Below are 14,576 nucleotides of genomic sequence, written 5' to 3'. Positions count from 1 at the left end.
CATTAATTGGATTGGATCGGGTACATGTTTAAAAAATCAGATCGGTATTTGAGTGATACTGATCTGTTATCAAACCAACCCGTTATCAACCCTACAACAGACTGAGACAAGATGACTCAAACAAGTCAACTCAGCTGATTTTAAAGCCATGCACATCAAATAAATGGTGTTCTAGACTTCTAGTTAGTTCCTCTCACACTTGTAATAGTACTTTAAAATTTAATAAATGGACGTGACGGACGGACAAGTCAATTTTTCAAACAAGATTTAAAATTTCATGCTCATTTTTCTCGTTTTTGAACGAGATGTCTTAAATGTATCAAAAAACTCGTCCTAGACGACTCGATATCTGGCATGGATGAGACGGAAACCAAATTTTAAAACCATGATTTAGAGAATGGGTTTTTTTTCTTTTTTTTAATAAATATTAATGGTAGAAGAGCTAAATGTACAGAGTTTGCATGATGTGGTATGTGCAAAGTACTGCATGTATGATTAATTTTTTTTAATAACCCATTTTTTATCAATTTTTTTTAAAAAGGTAATCGAGGGTTTAAACGGACCCCAACCCAGAGAATAAATCAGCAATCAAAGTCTGACATAGGACCACCCATTCACGTCATCCTCCACAATACGATTTAGATCATCACTAAAGAGTTAGCGCCTACATAGTAGAAAGGTAGTCAGCTACTCTGTTAGTTTCCCTATAAACACGAGAACGTTAATGTCTAGCTTGACAAGGAGAAAGATTGTGTGGCATTTTTGGTGTTCCAAAATTTGGTGTTGAAGGTGTGTGTTTATTTGTAATTTAAAATATTAATTAAAAGATTTTTAAAGATTAAATGATTAAAATTATATATTTTGTAATTTTAAAAATTAACCAACGTGATTATAAGATCGTCGTGCGTCTGACTGCAATTTTCTTATTTTTGATCAAAATGACATGATTATATTAAGTTTAAATATAAAGATTTGTGAGATCCAAATTTTGTTTGGTGTCCACCAAGACATCTGAATTCTCAAGGCATGAAAAGTTTCGTATCCAAAAAAGGAAAATAATAAAGAAATCATGTCTGAGCCCAGGTTCGAACTGGGGACCTCTAGTGTGTGAGACTAGCGTGATAACCAACTACACCACCCAGACAGCCTGAATAAAAGGCCAATTTAAAACATTTTATTTGTTCCATCTTTTGTAGAATGGTGCAATATTACCTTGAAGGGGATGATTCATAACCATCAGATCATCAGCTTAAGAGACTGCCAACAAAGATTGTGTGGACACGATTTCTTGTCCCTTGCAATTCAATCTGGCTCATCTCTGTTACCGAGAAATTTTGGACATTAAAAGACATAATAATGTGTGAAGAACAGATAAAATTAAAGATGAACAAATGCAGAATAATTAACATTAAACTGCCATTATTTTATTATGTTTATTCCAACAAGGACTGCTTCTCTACCCAACCACCGTGCGCATTCTGCCTTATATAGGTAGGCTAAGTACTACTGATACTACTACCACTACTACTGTCGGGTGATTTAAACTTCCAATTCACGGATCTTGTCATTCAGGTTTGACCCATTTCCTTCCCAGAGCTGGATGAGTTCCTTCTTAACCCACGAGATGAAGACGATTGGTCCCAGTGTTGAAGGCACCTGCAATAACCATAGTCACGAAATTTTCAATAAGACTCTAAAAGCTAGCTACTATGGTATGCTTTTGAATGCCAAAGAAGTGGATTTCCTACATATATACAATGCTGAAGTGATCTCAAGATGTGTGATATGAGGAACAATCTTGAGGTCAGTCCAGCACAACTCATACATTTAACTACGTCATCTGCAAAGATTTTGCTCCTAATAGAAGTTTGATGGTTTTCATGAATAGAGAAGCAAAATCGTTGAAGATGCACCTAATCTGAAAGTGACTCCAATTCTTTTCACTATCAGATTTTCATTCTCTTTTCTAAAGAGTTTTGGTTTGGTAACTTTGTCTTGCCTAACTCTAAATTTGCAAATAAGAGCTATGAATGTAATGTTTATAAAGACATTCACAATTTTTTTTAACACAGTTTTGTAGGACCCCACTTAACCAACTGTTGGCTCAATGTTTTTTGTGAGGAGTTATGCTGGAGTGACCTCAAGATTGACCTCATTTCACACTTTGCTGATGTGGAGGTGTGCACAGAACCATAGATGCTTCACTCGTTTCTTGATGAAAAACATCTATGGTTCGCACACACCTCCACGTCAGAAAGTGTGAAATGCCATCAATCTTTGAGGTCACTCCAGCATTATTCTTTTGTGAAACAGGTCCAGATTGTTTCAACTTCTAATCCACTTGTGACATGTTCAAAGTCTAAGAATTAGCCAATTTTCTAGTATGTGTATGCCACACTATTTAGTATTTACAATATGAATAATGATTTCTGACCCCCCCTCTGACATACGCTCCCTGACGTAGCATGTGCTAGAACCATAGTTTTTCCTCGGGATACACAACTGCACATATTTATGGGGATGTACAGTTGTGTATCCTGAAGAAAAAATCTATGGTTCTAGCACTTGCCACGTCTGGGGGTGTATGTCAGAGGGGGCATCAGAAAATCGCAACTCTTAACAATATTTACCCACCAAAAATTCATATATAGAAAGAGTCATGATAAATCAATGCGCTAAAGATATGCGGATGACGTGGCAAGGGCACAGAACCATAGATCTTTTTCTTTGGGATACACAAGAAAAAGATTTGTGCCCTTACGTCATCCACGTACAGACCGCATATTTTTTAGCAAGTGCATTTATCATTAGCCGTATAGAAATATATCTTATACATAGCAAAAGTACAAGGCACACAGAATTTACTGTTTTACAGTTGTACTTTTGTAATTTATCAAATATATGGTACAAACTTCCAAATTAATAGCAAAGAAGTTTACCTGGCAAACCTGATATATAGACTAGAAACATATTTCTGAAAACACAGTTGTACAAATAAAACATCTTTTCACAAAAAGAAATGTCAAAACCTGTCTCATTAATTCATCATTAGATTTAATAAATTTCTCTCTCCAATCAGTAAAATCCCGAAATTTCAATTCACAAGCATGAACATGCATATCTTTCAGTGTGTACTAAGTGATATTCCAGTAAAAAAAAACACTGTAAATTTGCAATAATAACATAGCAAGAACTGGTGATTTTAGAATATTAAGTTTATACCTCTTCACACACACACACACATAAAAAATCAACATTATATCTTACAAAGACGTAAATATAGGAAATAGACTAATGATGCATTATCTATACGAACGAAAGTACTTGTTTGATTTCTCGTCCTTCACACTAAACACTTTAGTTCCCTGTTAACATTCTTTTTCTTAATTGTCAATGGCCTTTTTGACTCTGAAATCCTCAGAGAATTTGAAGGAATAAATTACCCGTTTTGGTTACTAGTAGTAGTCTCTAAACCACAATATGACTCTTGTTCAGTTGTTTGTTGAGCAATAAAGCTTTTCTTTGTGAATATTAAATATATTCATATCTCTAATCATGTTGTTTTATAAATAGTCTTTGATTTTTTATCATGTTCTTGCCTTTCTACAATTAATACAAATAATATAATCTTTACTTACCTGGATTCTACCAATCCCATTCTATTAAAAAACTGAACACTAACGGAAACACCAAAGAAACAAGGTCTAATTTTACTAATAGAAACTCTCATGTCATCAATCAATTTGCACAAAGAAAAAGAATATATGACAAATATTCGTAAAGAGAAAAAATTTTCAGCGGTTAACTCTGGGACTGATAACAGATGCTCCTAAATTTCAGTAATCAAATTTCAATTATCAATGCTAAGAATGATTTTTATCCTTCTTTTTTTCTTTTCTGGTGGTTAGGATGAATAGAAACATACCAGAAAGAGCAGAGCAGGTTGGGGTGAGTGAGTCACGATCCCAACGGCTAGAGCGACAACTAGTCCAATGACATATCCAGGAATTGCATACCATATGTATTTTTGCCCCCTCAAGGAAGGAAAAACTAAAGAGCTCATTGAATCCCTGCTCCTTCGATAATCATAACAGAGAACAAATGCCAGAAGCATGGCAGGAATAGCCTGTAAAACAACACAAACATTAACCACTTGCAGTTTATTAAAAGAGCCGTGATAAATCGACGTGGCAAAACATACACGGCTGACGTGGCAAGGGCACAGAACCATAGATCTTTTACTTTGGGATAGACAAGGAAAAAGATCAACGGTTCTGTACCCTTGCCACATCAGTTGCATACAGACCGCATATGTTTTGCCGCGTCGATTTATCATTAATCTCATTAAAATTTGAGAAATTTCCCAAAACATGATCAACTTTTGACGAATTTCCTATTCCGGCTTGCTGTTCATTTTAATTCCCAAAACTTGAAGTGCGAGATCGCAGGTTTTTCAAAGTAACAATCTCACTGATATTTTTTTTTTCTTTTCAAAGAGATAATCTCGCTGGTTAAAAAATTGATGATCTCACAGGTTTGCTACAAAGTTGCAAGATCACACCATATAAACCAGTGAGATTGTCACCTTGAAAAAAAATCAGCAATCTCGCTACTTTATATCAGTGAGATCGTCAATTTGAAAAATCAGCAATCTTGCAAATCGGAAGTTTGTCATATTCAGCTCATGAAATGGTAATTTACCCTTAAAATTTTCCTACTTGAGGAAATAACATAAGTTGCTCTGATGGAAAGAGCAATGCCAGAAGATATAGTGAGATTCTAAATCCTGCAGAGACTAGAGAAATAGCAAAGTTCCTAATATGCCATATATATAAAGTACATACAAACTGCATTGCGTGGCTGGTGGAGACAAAATCACAGAAAAATCAAAGTTTACAACTTCAGTTATTATTATGAGATTTGTTAGAAGGCCCGCGCCGCACGTTCTACTGAAGTGATAAGATAACAGGTGATAAAAAGCATAATCTAAGAAGCATGGTTGACAATAATTACACGCCGCATGTCATTAATAGATGATATTCTCCTGATGAACATGTCAGAACAAAAAACATGTCATTAATCTAAAATCACATGTTCATCTTCAATATCATTCAATCCAATCCAATCCAAGATTAGACAACTGTTTGTAGAGAAAATGGATTGGATAAGATAAAGAGTGCTTTGATAGGCAAGAGAAAGATCGAAAATGATATAGATGGATATAGTAAGAAAAGATAAGGAACAAGCCTTGACTGAAGAATAGGATTGGTATTGGCAATGCTAATTGAGATGAGGTGTAGACAATGATGATGATGACAACAGGGTAGAGAAACAAGTGCTTTGTACTAGTTTCTCCAATGATACCTTACAAAAATAATTGTTTGCTTCGTTGTTTTTAGGGTAGAGTAGCGTCCAGAGTGGTGTCCCATTCCTATATCAACACAAGGCGTTTGTGTGGCACGTTTTGGTTGGAGATTAAACACATCGGGCTGCACGCTTCATAGAAAATGGCTTTGTTAGGAGCCCAATGTGTTTAAACTCCTAACCAAACATACCACGTAAACACCATTCCTATTCTATAGGAACGGGACACCACTCTGGATCCTGATCCTTAAGGGTATGTATGTCCTTTCACAACTTTCCACAAACTAAATGTGAATGTGTCTAAGAGAGAAACCATAGTGCCTCCTACATTATCCCTCTTTTTAAAACTAGCATGATATCTTTTGAAAAAATGACATCCATAAAAAAAATATCTTTTAGGAAAAAGAATTAATGAGAAATTCCTCTTTTAAAAAATAACATAATATTTTTTTGGAAAAAATATAATGAAAAATTTCAAAAACTCATAACTTTTAATCCCTATTTCGTGTGCTATAAAAATGGATCCATTAGAAAGCTCATGCTGAGATCTTTCCAATGAGCTCAACCAAAGCCATCCAATTTGCTTGCTCACCTCTCATATGGTAATAAGCTAAAATGACACCAATTGGAGAATAGTCATTCAATGGATGAGCCAAACATTGGTGATGGAAACATAAATCCTATTTTTTCATTCAACTCTATTTTGAGCAAGTCTCTTCATATATTTTCTTACTTCCTCCATATTCATTTTTAGAGCCTTTGACTTACATCAAATCATTCATCACAGGTCTTCTTTATACATGCCCTAACCATTTCAATCTACTTCCCCTTTATTTCTCTCCTATGTAGATATTTCCAAAATCCCTCACACGTGCTCATTCTAATTTTGTCTTTCCCAATCTTATCCCTAATCCATCACAAAATCCTTATCTTGGATACACTAATTCTATGAACATGCTTCCTGACTGCCCAACATTCAGTTGCATAAAACAGGGCAGGTTTTCTCTTGTCTTGTAATATTCCAAAAGTGATCCTCCACTTAAACTCCCACCTTTCCATCTATATAAATAATTGAAACAAAAATAATGAGCGTGGTCACTTTGGGGGGACTTCTTGCCAATCAAGCTTAACTACCATCCTATCCCTAGGAGTTTCCTCATGAAAATTGCAAATCATACATTCTATCTTGAACTTACCTTTTTAAACCCCCAATTTAAAATATATCCCTCCACAATTCTAATTTGAATTTACTCCCTCCTCGTTTCATTGACCAACACTACATCGATCGCAAATAACATACAGGAAGAGACCCCTCCTTCAATATGAGCAATTAACCCATCTGTTACTAGTGCAAAAAGGTACAAGCTTAGAGAAAATCATTGGTGCAAATCCTCTATAACTAGAGACAGCGTGTATCACCTCAAACTATTCACCAAACTAACTCTCCAGGGACTCTATCATATTATTCTTCTGATCCAAATACACATATGTGCAAATTCTGGCTCCTTTCTCAAAACATCTCCATGACTTTCTAAAAAGATAGCCTTGACAGTTGAGTTACTTGACTTAAAACCAAACTAGTTATCTGATATCATTGTTTATTGCCTTTTGCCTTTCTCCATCACCCTCCCCAAAAATTTCATGTGACACATAAGTCTTGTTCTATGATAGATAGTGAAATTTTACACATATCAATCACTCTCCACTTTTGAAAATCGCTAGGTTCTCGTCTCTTTTTCCCAATGTTGTTATTAATTCGTAAATGAAATATTTACATTGCCCTCGCACAACTCATTGTAGTGTATTTTGGATGTTTTGAGGTTCTAAGGGACATTTTAAGAAACTTGTTATAAGCTGAATACTAATTATGAGTAATAAAAATCAATTATAAAAGCCATAAAAAAGTTTTGGATGAGTTCTTTCCTACTGATTAAATCTTGATGCCCAACTAACACATGATTTGAAGTATAAAGTTCTCAGAAACAATGCCAACTAGTGGTAGCTAGACAAAAAAAAATCAAGGATTAGGCATTTGCATTGATTGTTTACTCATTAGAAAAATACCACTTTTTTAGTGAAGAAAGACTAATATTGGAAAAATAAATGATTTGAGTAAATCCTGCAACAGACTACCAACAACTTTCAAATGAGAAACATGAAAAAATAGAAAGAGTTTAGAAAACTATCAATGCATTGGTCAAAATAAAGTAGTATTAGAAAATGTACGTACAATATACAATCCAATGGGTAGTCTTTGTATTATATTAGATAATATTGAAAGGCGTTTTTACATTTAGACTGGCGCGAGCCTCAAGGATGCCAGCTAGGTTGTACGGATGCAAACAGGGCGTGCATGTCAACACCAATAGGTCACACGCTGATAGCCAACACACTACGCCGACGCCAACAGAGGACGCCCGACATCACCCAACTATTTGTCATGCCAATGCCACACCTTGGGCACATTGGTGTGTTACCACATGCCCTACGCCAGCAGTTTCATCCAGTAAATGAATGTCATCTACATAATCAAAGGACTAAGACTAACAAATCAAGGGGGAGTACTATGAGACCGGGGTTTGGTGGGCCTTCAATGAGAGATCCAAGGTTGACAGGCAAAATGTCTCACAAGGCCTGAGGCTTATACTAGGCACGACAAACACATCAACACTGCTGACAATTCCCTTTAGCAGACTCTCAGGTTGACTTAGTTGTCTTAGGTTGACTCCTTGCTAACACAACATGTAATAAAAATGGGAGTCTGATGAGTAACAACATGCCTTACCTACTCAACTGTCACAGTGGATCAAGACCGATAATTGAACCAAAAATTTTCTCAACTAGTCAGACTGAGGTACAATTTGGTCGAACCAATTTCTATAGTTTTAAATAATTATGTATAGTTAAATTATTCAATGTTATTTTCAGTATTTCACTTGACATTTGATAACTAAAAAAGTAAAAAAATCGTTCTAGATTTTTTATTTAATTAAGATTTAAGAAGGTTTTTATATTAATTTAAAGATCCCTAAAACATAAAAATAATTTAGTAAATTTATAGATTTTATTTATCAATATAATTCTTAAGAGTTTTAATCGGTTTCTATATTTATTTGATAAAAAATTCAATACAAATCTAAAGGGATTGATTTCCAGATTTTCCAAGATTTTATTTGATATTTTGCAAGAGAATCTAAGAATGAATCGTTGAAAAGTTGAAATATTTTAAAATTTCCAAAAACAGTCTTTAGTAGAGGATGGTTCCACGGTTGAACCATCAGATTAAAAAAAACTGACAGTTCTTGATTTTTTTTTATACATGGGTATCCAGACTTTGTCAGACTAATCCCATGGAGACACCCGTCACCATTTCCAACATATGCCTTGTGTAATTGGCCTTTTAAAGCACCAGGGTGGTTGCCAATAAGGGGTGAAGTGATTCGAACTCAGGACCTCTGCTTCCTGAGGCATAGTGGTGGCCATCTCACCAACCCTTTGTTAGTTGATTGAACAACGATTCCTATCGAACCAAATTGATTTTTATTGGAATCCTAGTTGAACTGTCAGTCTGTTCTGCTTTTTGAAAAACTGCTTCAGATAACACATTTTTGACCCAGACAAAAGAGAGTGATCCCTCTATATAAATCCAAGTGGTCCCTTAGATGGGACAACCATGATTAGAAAATTGACAATTTCCTAGTTTTCAAGCAATGTAGAGATAGGTGGTTCAGAGATTCCTATTCAGATAATTGAAGAATGAACTTATCAATGCAGAACTTATTATTTTGATACTCGATCACCCTCATGTTCTTTTTTTTTCTTTTCCTTCAAGAAAATGGTACATAAAATATATTAGTAGTAGTAAAGGCTATAGGAGGCAAAGGCTCGCCCAAATTACATGCCCATGGTTATAGGAAGCCATCCTCAACCCCTCGACAAACTTTTCCTTGTTGGATGAGAAAGGATTGGATGTGTGACCTCAACCCAATGTTGGACACACAAAAATGATAAGAAACTACATGGTGATTCAATCACACATTCCTTTAATTATTCTCTCTTTAGTGTATTTGCTGGCATATGTGACCTTTCTAACTCACCTAACCCAAGAATCTATGTGAACTAGTATCGATTTGATTGTTTCAGAGACCATTCAATTGGTTGAGATACTGTTGTAAAACCAACCTTAGTGGATACAAGTTTCAAACTTTAAATTGATATAACTATTTTTTTTATAGATGACATGTTGAATTTGATAGCTAGAAAGTTTCAAGTAATGGATATAATACAAAGAAGTTTAAATATTTGTCATAAGAAATTTGGGTCAACCTAAAAATGCTTAAGGTGAACTTCATAAATGCAATCTAATAGCAAAAAATCCAGCACCAGGGAAGACCCCTTTGATGCCCAAATTTAGACATACATCATATAGAAGCACACCCACACCACCCCCAGTCCTAAAAACATCTGCACATTAACATATTTATGGAAACCCATTGAAACCATTGCTTTGTATAAGATCATATTGAATAACTTTCCATCTGTAAAAATTCAATAAGACCCATTTAGCCTCTACTAAATACCCATCGCGGGCCTCAAATCCTTCCAATAAGGTAGGTTCAGGAAAATTACTGTCTGGGTATGAACAAGCATTAATAACCATCTACAAAAGAAACAACAGCAAAAATGGCATGCATGAAGAATTTTTTTTTTCCAATTTCTGGACAAGTAACACCCTTATCAAAGAGAGAAAATGAAAAATACGCAAAGAGGGGAGGGGGGCATAGGAATGATAATTGTGTCAGCTTGAACCCCAGTTACCACTTACCACCAATCGATTGATATTTATACCTATACATTTACTTGGAATGTTTATTGTCCTAACAAAAACACTTTTAGGCTGACTTCCACCACATTTCCTTTCAAAATTGACAAAGCACACATGGAAAGCTATGAGCAGTAATAAAAATCCAACATGCAATTGCATTGCAAAATGATTTAAAGTTTAAACTACAGTGTAATATTACAAGCTTACTAGTAATTGCAGTAAAATCACCAAAGAAAAGATAACACCATACCATGTCACCAAGACCAAGCATCATGAAATCGACAGCATCGCTTCCAGGAGCATTTCCACCCATCAAATTCCTTGGGAAAACGATTTTCACTGGCAATTCAAGCTTCTTCGTTATCATTTGCAGCCCTGGAAGACTCAAACTATTAGCCATAATGTGAACAGGATTAGATGCTTGATGTGTAGCAACCGAAACCATAACATTGGTTCCGAAGAACATCTCTGAGAAGTAAACCCAAAATACATCATACAAGAACAAACAAAAGAGAAGTATAGCGCATGTTTTGATGTTCGGAAATCGAACGTGGCTCACAAATGCGATACAAATTGAAATGCCCAACAAGTTGTTTAACATCCAATGCCCGGAAACAAGCCAACCCATCACAATTCCAACACAAACAAACAAAAGGATCACTTGATTTCGGGTGAACGACTTCGAAAAGAAATTTGAGACAAATGGGTCCACCAACCCAAGCTTGGTATTGAAGAAGGTAACAAGTGGTGAGAGACAGAAGTAAAGGCAGAAGACCGAGGCAACGCATGTGAGGGCAGTGAGGAATTGCGAGAGTGACGAGAACATATAGAACATGAAAATCAAGCTGCATGAACTCAGGATTGGGATCAAGATGGCTTGGGAGCAATCCAAAGTGATGATGGTATCTTGGAAATCGTGGTTTCTCTCCATTTCTTTTCCATGGTTGAGAGCTCGAAATGCAGATACGAAGGTCACAACAATGGCGGTCAAAATGAGAGTAATCGAAGCGGGTTCTAATAAGTAAGCTAGGTTCCAAATCGATTCCATTGCCATAAAAACCCAAAATTGTTCTTGTTTCGACTCTTAAGAGTTTCTTCTTCGGCACAGAAATTAGAATTCCGTGCAATCTGCAAAAAGAATTAAATAAAAACGAAACTTAGAGTCTAGTTTCAAAACTTCGAACAAATTTCTTAAAAAAAATTCTCTTTTGATGTAAGTCCGAAGAAATTCTTCTGAACTAAGTAAAAGATTCAAGCAAGAACAAGAAAAAACCATCTCTGAAACAAATTTGAGTAAGAAATAACAGTTGTTTTTTGAAATTTAACGATTTAGGGCTTCAAATCAAACCAAAATCAAGTTTTTCACGAAAAAGAAGTGATTATGTATGGAATTTGATGGGAAAACGCGGGAAATAATGAAAACGAACGGTTGAATGACTTGAAAATCGATTGAATTTGAAACTAAAATACTGAAAACGCCATGAATTGTTGAGAAAATGATCGAAACAGAAGAGAAAGAGACTCAGAGTTTGAAAAAGAAGCATTTTTTATCAATCTTATAATTTAATGAGGATTTTGGTTCTTTGGAGTTCTTACCCCTGGACCAGTACGGCTTCACCCCGGAAAGAACTGTGTGTCTTCGAAGTCTGTTTGTAGTTATATTTCATCTTACAATTTTGCCCTTGAGCATTAAGAAAATAACGAAAAAGACATAAAGTTGCTTGAGCGTGTCGACTTATACAGTACACGTAGTGATGTGGTTGTCCATCTGGACCGCTACCACCAACTAAAGGTTGGGCCACAGGTTGTCCAATTGTGCGAAAAGATTTTGATCGTTCGATCTGTAACCTTTATTTTTGGACGGTCAGAGATTAGTGTTCAGATTTCAACACGTGTCATGAAAACATCTGATGTGTCAGGTTCTGTTTGACCTGTAGTTAGGCCAGTCATGCATAATTACTTTTAGGTCCAATATATTGTCTTGTACTGGGTCCAACTTTATACTCCCATTGGGCTGGATTAGGCCCATTTGATAAATTGATCGGGCTTGAGTTTACTTTTTAAAATTACTACTTGTATGGGCTTGGCTAGACATGTTTAGGTCCAACATGGGATTGGCTAATGCGAAAAGATTCTGATCACTCAATCTGTAACCTTTATTTTTGGACGGTCAGAGATTAATGATCAGAGTTCGAATACTTATCGTGAAAAATATCTGATGTGTCAGGTTTTATTTGACCTGTAGCTAGGCCATAATTACTTTTAGGTCCAATATATGGTCTTATACGGGGTTTATACTCCCATTGATTTGGCTTGAGTTTATTTCTTATAGATTAATATTGGAGTGGCAGTGAGAACACACGAGGAACAACTTGACGTGGTGGTGCACGTATGTTCATAGATGTTTTTTTTCGAGATATGAGTAAAATGCATCTACAGACATACATGCATCACCACGTCAAGGTGTTCCCCGTGTGTCCCCTGTTGAGGTCACTCCAGCACCACTCTTTCGTTAAAATTACTACTCAAATGGGCTTGGCTAGAAATGTTTAGGTCCAACATGGGATTGGCTTAACTTCATAGTTCGAAGGCTAGATTCAGAGGTTGGAATGGTAAAAATGTTAGTATATTTAGCAATTAGTCTATAAATTGATGTTGAATTCGTCAATTCACTTCTTTCATCAATGGTCCTTTCTTCGATGAATTTTATCATTTTTTGAGAAAAGAGGGTTAAATATTTTAATATTTACAACAAAAATAATAATAATAATTGAAGATCTTTATGGTAGGAAAATAAATTTACAAGGTACCGGGCACATGTTAATAAAACTCAAAAAAAAATAAATTTATATGATAAAACACAACACGATGGACCCCTCTCCAGCTATGGTTACGGGGATAAATGTTCACTCAATAACCTAAATTAGACATTAAGTTGAGATTAACTTATTTGCATATTTCATGAACATAAGGGATGAGCAGACTTGGTGGTATGTTGGCACGTATGTATTAACTTGGACAAAGAAATCTACGATACATTCAAATATTCAAAATTCTATAAATAAATAATTGATCATAGGTAAAAGGATATAATTTATTATTATTGAAATCTAAATTTTAGTCATGTTGCCACTAACTTGGTCATCAAAGTACTTTTGCAAGTCTACATCGACCAGGCAAGGAAAAAAATAAATCAAGTTTCTGATCCCAAGTCCTTTCCAAATAAAAGGGAATTATAGAGACTAAAGCATGATGAAAACTAGTAGTCACAGCTGTGATCATTTACAAGAAACTTTGTGATTGTGGGGGGGGGGGGGGGGGGGGGGGGAGAATACGTTTTTAAGAAGATATGAATTCTTAAAAGATAGGGTTATGAGAAAATAATGTATTTGAAAAAAAAAAAAAAGACGGGGTATTAACACGTGTCTCAAGGGCACACGTTAAGGTACATTAAATACATCTTGAAAATATGTGCAGGTTTTTTTTGGAATTTTTTTTTTAAGACCCTTGTGATAGGAAAATAAATTTACAAGGTGTAGGGCACATGTTAATAAAACACAAAAAATAAATATATGGTAGAGCACATGTTTTCAAAACTTAAAAAAATTTATATAATAAAACACAACACGATGGACCCCACTCTAGCTATGGTTACGGGGGATAAATGTCGACGCAATAACCTAAATTAGATGTTAAGTTGACTAGAATTTGTTTGCACATATCATGAGCATAAGGGATGAGCATACTTGGTGGTATGTTGACACATATCTATAAATCCAAACAAAGAAATCTATGATACACCTAAATAATCAAAGAATTGACCGATAGTAAAATGATACAATTTTTCATTATTAGTATCTAAATTTTAGTTATATTGTCACTAACTTGATTATCAAAGTACTTTTGCAAGTCTCCATCAACAAAGAAAGAAAAAAAAATAAACCAAGTTTCTGACCCCATTTCTTTTTTAGATAAAAGAGATTTATAGAGACAAGCGTGACAAAAACTTGTAGCCACAGTTGTAATCATTTACAAGAAACTTGTGTTTGTTGGGTGAAAAAGTTTTTAAGGAAATATTAATTCTTAAAAAATGGGCCATGAGAAAATAATATTAAAAAAAAAAAAAAAAAGATCAGTGTTAACATGTACCTTAAGGGCACACGTTAAAGTGCATTAAATACACTTTCAAAAAATACAAAACTCAAAAAATTATATATAATAAAACACAACATGATGGACCTTACTCATGTTATAATTACAAGGGATAAATGTTCACTCAATTACAATGGAGTGGGATCCACATTACCCCTTATCGTCTTTCTTTCTTATCTCTTCAACTTTATAATTTTTCCTCTATTTTCTCATGCTTTCAATTTAATAACATTTT

The 14,576-nt window shown here is 34.9% G+C and overlaps 1 protein-coding gene and 1 non-coding gene across 2 annotated transcripts; both read right to left on the bottom strand.

Moving 5' to 3' along the window:
- Nucleotides 1–1,070: 1,070 nt before the first annotated feature.
- TRNAV-CAC (transfer RNA valine (anticodon CAC)) lies at nucleotides 1,071–1,144 on the bottom strand. The gene has a single exon. It is a non-coding gene; the product is annotated as a tRNA-Val (tRNA).
- A 233-nt stretch (nucleotides 1,145–1,377) lies between these two features.
- Nucleotides 1,378–11,935, bottom strand: LOC147393696 (signal peptide peptidase-like 1). Its single transcript, XM_086455182.1, has 4 exons — nucleotides 11,786–11,935; nucleotides 10,440–11,317; nucleotides 3,926–4,126; nucleotides 1,378–1,656 (listed from the first exon to the last, which is right to left on the bottom strand). Exons 2-4 carry the CDS (start codon nucleotides 11,241–11,243, stop codon nucleotides 1,540–1,542), a joined length of 1,122 nt encoding a protein of 373 aa, XP_086311308.1. The 5' UTR covers nucleotides 11,244–11,317; nucleotides 11,786–11,935; the 3' UTR covers nucleotides 1,378–1,539.
- Nucleotides 11,936–14,576: the final 2,641 nt, after the last annotated feature.

Source organism: Akebia trifoliata, chromosome 10 (assembly GCF_017979445.1).
Source record: "Akebia trifoliata isolate Shusen 1 chromosome 10, ASM1797944v1, whole genome shotgun sequence".
Classification (NCBI taxonomy): domain Eukaryota; kingdom Viridiplantae; phylum Streptophyta; class Magnoliopsida; order Ranunculales; family Lardizabalaceae; genus Akebia; species Akebia trifoliata.
This window is presented reverse-complemented; position numbering and strand designations above follow the sequence as displayed.